This window comes from Mandrillus leucophaeus, unplaced genomic scaffold, assembly GCF_000951045.1.
Source record: "Mandrillus leucophaeus isolate KB7577 unplaced genomic scaffold, Mleu.le_1.0 Scaffold132, whole genome shotgun sequence".
Taxonomy (NCBI): Eukaryota; Metazoa; Chordata; class Mammalia; order Primates; family Cercopithecidae; genus Mandrillus; species Mandrillus leucophaeus.
In genome coordinates, this window is record NW_012101277.1 from 247,352 (window position 1) to 252,198 (window position 4,847).

General features: G+C 41.3%; 1 protein-coding gene across 1 annotated transcript in view; it reads left to right on the forward strand.

Annotated features, from left to right (window-relative positions):
* Nucleotides 1-4,847, forward strand: part of GNS (glucosamine (N-acetyl)-6-sulfatase) — a 50,472-nt gene that overhangs the window by 4,043 nt on the left and 41,582 nt on the right. The window contains exon 2 of the mRNA XM_011972931.1: nt 2,757-2,820. Coding sequence (XP_011828321.1) covers nt 2,757-2,820 — 64 coding nt within the window. The remainder of the gene's footprint in view (nt 1-2,756; nt 2,821-4,847) is intronic.

Consider the following 4,847-nt stretch of genomic DNA (forward strand, 5'->3'; position numbering starts at 1 on the left):
GTCTCCCACGTTCAAGCGATTCCCCTGTCTCAGCCTCCAAAGTAGCTGGGTTTACAGGCACCCACCACCATGCCCGGCTAATTTTTGTATTTCTGGTAGAGATGGGGTTTCACCATTGGCCAGGCTGGTCTCAAACTCCTGACCTCAAGTGATCTGCCAACTTAAGCCTCCCAAAGTGGTGGGATTACAGGTGTGAGCCACTGTGCCAGGCCGGGGAAGAATAAATATATGTCATTGCTTAATTGAAAGCAAAACAATTTCCATTTTTAGCCACAGAATTATCAGAAGTGTCATTTCAGAACAACTATACATGGAACCAGGAAAGTAAATGATTCTTTAGGGTTTTAATGAAAAGGATTCTGCTTGGGGTGAGCAGAGAAACATGTTTGCCCACATGAGGACATGAAATTGGCTACTGCTTAAAGACTTGCGTGACCTTAACTTGATCAGCCGCTGTCTTTGCCTAGATCTTAAGGATTCATTTTTCCTTCTAGTTTGCATAGAGACACATACACATTTTGGGTACAGTATGGTTTCTTGTTTGGGACTGTTTCAATTAAGCACAGATGATTATTATCTTTTGTACTATTGTTAGCAGTATAAAGATGACAGTTAATAACTTTTTTTTGAGATAAAGTCTCACTCTTCTTGCCTAGGCTAGATAGCAGTGGTACAGTCATAGCTCACTATAACCTCAAACTTCCGGGCAAAAGCAATCCTCCCACCTCAGCCTCCCAAGTAACTGGGACTACGGGCATGCACTACCATGCCCAGCTAATTTTTGTATTTTTTGTAGAGCCAGGGTCTTGCTATGTTGCCCAGGCTGGTCTCAAATTCTTGGTCTCAAGCAGTCCTCCTGCCTCTGCCTTCTAAAGTGCTGGGATAACAGGCGTGAGCCTCTGCACCGGGCCTAAAGTCTAAATTCCTATACGGCCCTGCATCACTGACTCCTGCCTACCTCTCTGACCTCATCTTACCTCCCTCTCCCTTTTCCTCAGTAAGCTGCTTCCATCACCACACTGGCTTCTCTGTTTCCTCCCAGGTGCCTCTCTCCTTCCTCTGGCAGCCCTTGTATTGCTATATACCCAGCCTGAAACATCTTCTGAATCTTTGCGTGACTGACTCCTCATCGCATGGCTCTCCGTACAAGTTACCTCCTGAAAGAGAGGCCTTTCCTGACCACCCATCTAAAGTAGTTCCCCTTTCCTCCCACCAGCTGCAATCACATCATCCTGGTTTATTCTCTTCACAGCACTTATCACCACCTGAAATGACTGATTGTTTACCTGTTAGTTGTTTTAAGTCCCCAAGAGTGCAGGGATCATGAGGGCAAGGACTATCCTCGGTCCACCACTGCCTAGATTAATGCCTGGCACACGTTGTGTTTAATAAATGTTATTACACAATATTACCGTAAATCAGATATTCTTTCATAGTTTTACATATTTATCAGTTTGACAATTAAGTCCTATACAGTCAACTCTGGTCCTTTTCTCCACTTACTCTTTGAATCTTCATTTCATCTTCGAATGTCCTCATAGTAACTCAGGTTTTTTTTTTTATCAAGCCAGTGTCTCATTAAGCCCAGTATTCTTTTCCTGAGGATGGTACCCAGTGATGGCTTTGAGGAGAGTATGGTTGATGACTTTGCTTCGGAAGGTTGGCGAAGATCTTCTGCATCTCTGGCGTCTCTTGACAGCCTCTTCTGAATCTACTCATGAAATTATCAGAGCTTTTTTTGGATAAGTTAGAATCCTCATCCTTTTGAGTTTATGGATTCCGTAGGTTTTGTATTTATATAAAACAATGGGGTAAAGTCATTTTTACATTATTAAAAATGAGGCTCCTGTTAACCTACTTACATATTTAGATTAGCGATCTTTAAGGAATTATTTCACAACAAAATATACTTAAAACTGCATTCAGTATGGTCTTAGATTTCAAAGGTATCTCAGAATCATCATGAACTGACTCATATTACAACTAAAATGACCTCTTACAATAGTGCTTTTTTTGTCTGGAATCTGAAGAATATTAGTATTCCTTTTATTCGTATTTAAATGACTCTTCATATGTTTGTCCTCACTCTAGGGGGAACTTAATTGTCTCTGTACTTGTAAGGATCTTAGATTTTGAACAAAAGATGAAAAGCAGGACATAAAGTAGTTTCTGAGTAGCCTTTTGCCTGACAGTGTTCTGTGTACACCTGCTTACCACCTGGTTCAAGTCCTTATCCTGAGGTGCTGGTGGGTCTATGCAGACAACAGTAGCTGGTAGTTGAACAGTGTGCGTCTGACCTCCACCACTGAGTGTGTGAGGTTTGAATCAGTCTCAGCCCTGGGGCCTTGTCTGGCTTTCAGAATCCAACTGTTGTCTTACTTCTGTTCTATAGGGCGGAAGGTTCCCTTTGTATATCATTTCCCACATCCTACTTCTAAAGATTAATTCATGGAAATAGGTCTGCCCTCTCTGCCTTATATGGGGGCAGATGACTAATAAGGGCACAAAGATGTTATTGCCATTGACTGAACTTTCCCTTCCTGCAAGCATTTTGACCTCCTGCACTTTTACACAGGATGGAGCTGGCTGGAACCAAACCTGTCTCTAGAATCATACAGGACTGTCTTTGGCTGTTGCTTAGAGCTGACCATTGGGGAATAAAAGATTGAGTAAGATGTAACCAAACAGGAATTCTGGCCTGTGTGTCTCAATTTATTGGAATAAATTGTTTAATGGATAATTACTTACTTTTACAGACACCACTGAAGAAAACCAAAGCTCTCATCGGAGAGATGGGGATGACTTTTTCCAGCGCTGTAAGTTTGAAAGCTAATTCAATTTTTTTAATTTAACTGTTTGTATTCTAAGAAGAAACACTTTTCTCGAGAATCTGGTATGATCTATGTGGTTTTTTCCTTGTTAAATGCCTGATTTGAAGGATTTATTTAATGTGATATAAACTCTTTTTGTTGAAATATTACCTCTTATCAATTGAAGATGAATTGCAGATATTTCTAAGCCAGTCTCAGAACTAGAGAATTTTATTTTAAACCTCACCATTTGAGGTTTGAAAATGGATTATAAAAAAATCAAGATATATGTATGCTGTGTAAACTTTTCCATGGTAAAAACCCAATTAACCCTGATAGCCAAAACTGACAGATAGCAACACACACACCCCATAAATATAGATGCAGAAATTCAAAATAAAGTATCAATTCATTTTCAAGAACCATGTACATAACCAAGTGAATGGTAGTCTAGGAATGTAAGGGTAGCTTACTATCAGAAAATCCCTTGAATAGTAGCACAGTGTTAAGTTTAAGTGCTCAGACTCTGGAGCCAGACCGCCTAGTCTGGAATACCCTCTCTGCCTCTTTTCTAGCAGTGTGACCTTGGACAAACTAACCTCTCTGGCCCGTTTCCTCCCCATTTATAAAAGGGAGTACCAAAATCATCTTCAGAGTTGTTATGAGGTTGAGTTAATAGGTGTAGAGCACTTCTGTCAGTGCCCGACTTCTTTTTTTTCTTTTTCTTTTTTTTTTTTTTGAGATGGAGTCTCGCTTTGTCGCCCAGGCTAGAGTGCAGTGGCGCGATCTCGACTCACTGCAACCTCTGCCTCCCGGGGTCAAGCAATTCTCCTGCCTCAGCCCTCTGGGTAGCTGAGATTACAGGCACCCACCACCATGCCCTACTAATTTTTTGTATTTTTAGTAGATACGGGGTTTCACCATGTTAGCCAGGCTGGTCTTGAACTCCTGACCTCAAGTGATCTGCCCTCCTTGGCCTTCCAAAGTGCTGGGATTACAGGCATGAGCTACCTTGCCCTAGCCAATGCCTGAGTTCTTTTTTTTTTCTGAAGCAGAGTCTCGCCCTGTCACCCAGGCTGGAGTGCAATGGCACAATCTCAGCTCACTGCAAGCTCCGCCTCCCAGGTTCATGCCACTCTCCTGCCTCAGCCTCCCAAGTAGCTGGGACTACAGGCGCCTGCCACACACCCGGCCAACTTTTTGTTTTTTTTTTAGTAGAGATGGGGTTTCACTGTGTTAGCCAGGGTGGTCTCGATCTCCTGACCTCGTGGCCTCGCAGAGTGCTGGGATTACAGGCATGAGCCATTGCGCCCGGCCAATGCCTGACGTCTTATAGTATATACTACGTGGTATTGCTTATTATATGTCTACCAACATGATACAAGTAATTGAAAGAAGGAAAATTTATTGTTCTTCCCAATAGATACTAGAAAATACTCTGAAATTTTAGCATTCTTTCCTGGTAATGTATTAAGCTATAATAAGAATACATCCTGACTATGATGACTATTTCAAATACATAAGGTAAAAGACTCAGGGCATTGCTGTTAGGGATGAAACAAGTGCTCCGTTTAATGTTGTTCCGACTAGTCATTGTCATAAGTCTTATGGAAATAAGAGGTAAAAATATTGGAAAAATTACTTCTGATTGTTTGGATTTTCTATCTAGGAACACAGGAGAATTATTGAAAACCCTTTAAAATCACTAGAATTCAAGATAAAAATGAAAAAATGAGGTTTTTTTTCTTCCGTGTAATCAGTTAGAAAAATAGAAGGTGGGAGACAAAGAAAATATTCATAATTGTTTATTTTTATTTTATATAAAGGTAGAGAAAAGGTCTCACTCACTATGTAGCCCAGGCTGGTCTGGAACCCCTGAGCTCAAGTGAGCCTCCCATCTCGGCCTCCCAAAGTGCTGGGATTACAGGTGTGAACCACCATGCCCGACCTCATTTATAATTTATAAACTCTCTAAGAGTAACTGGTTGGGGCCAGAAATGGCTATGACCTATGTAAGTTACAAAATGATGTGAGTGG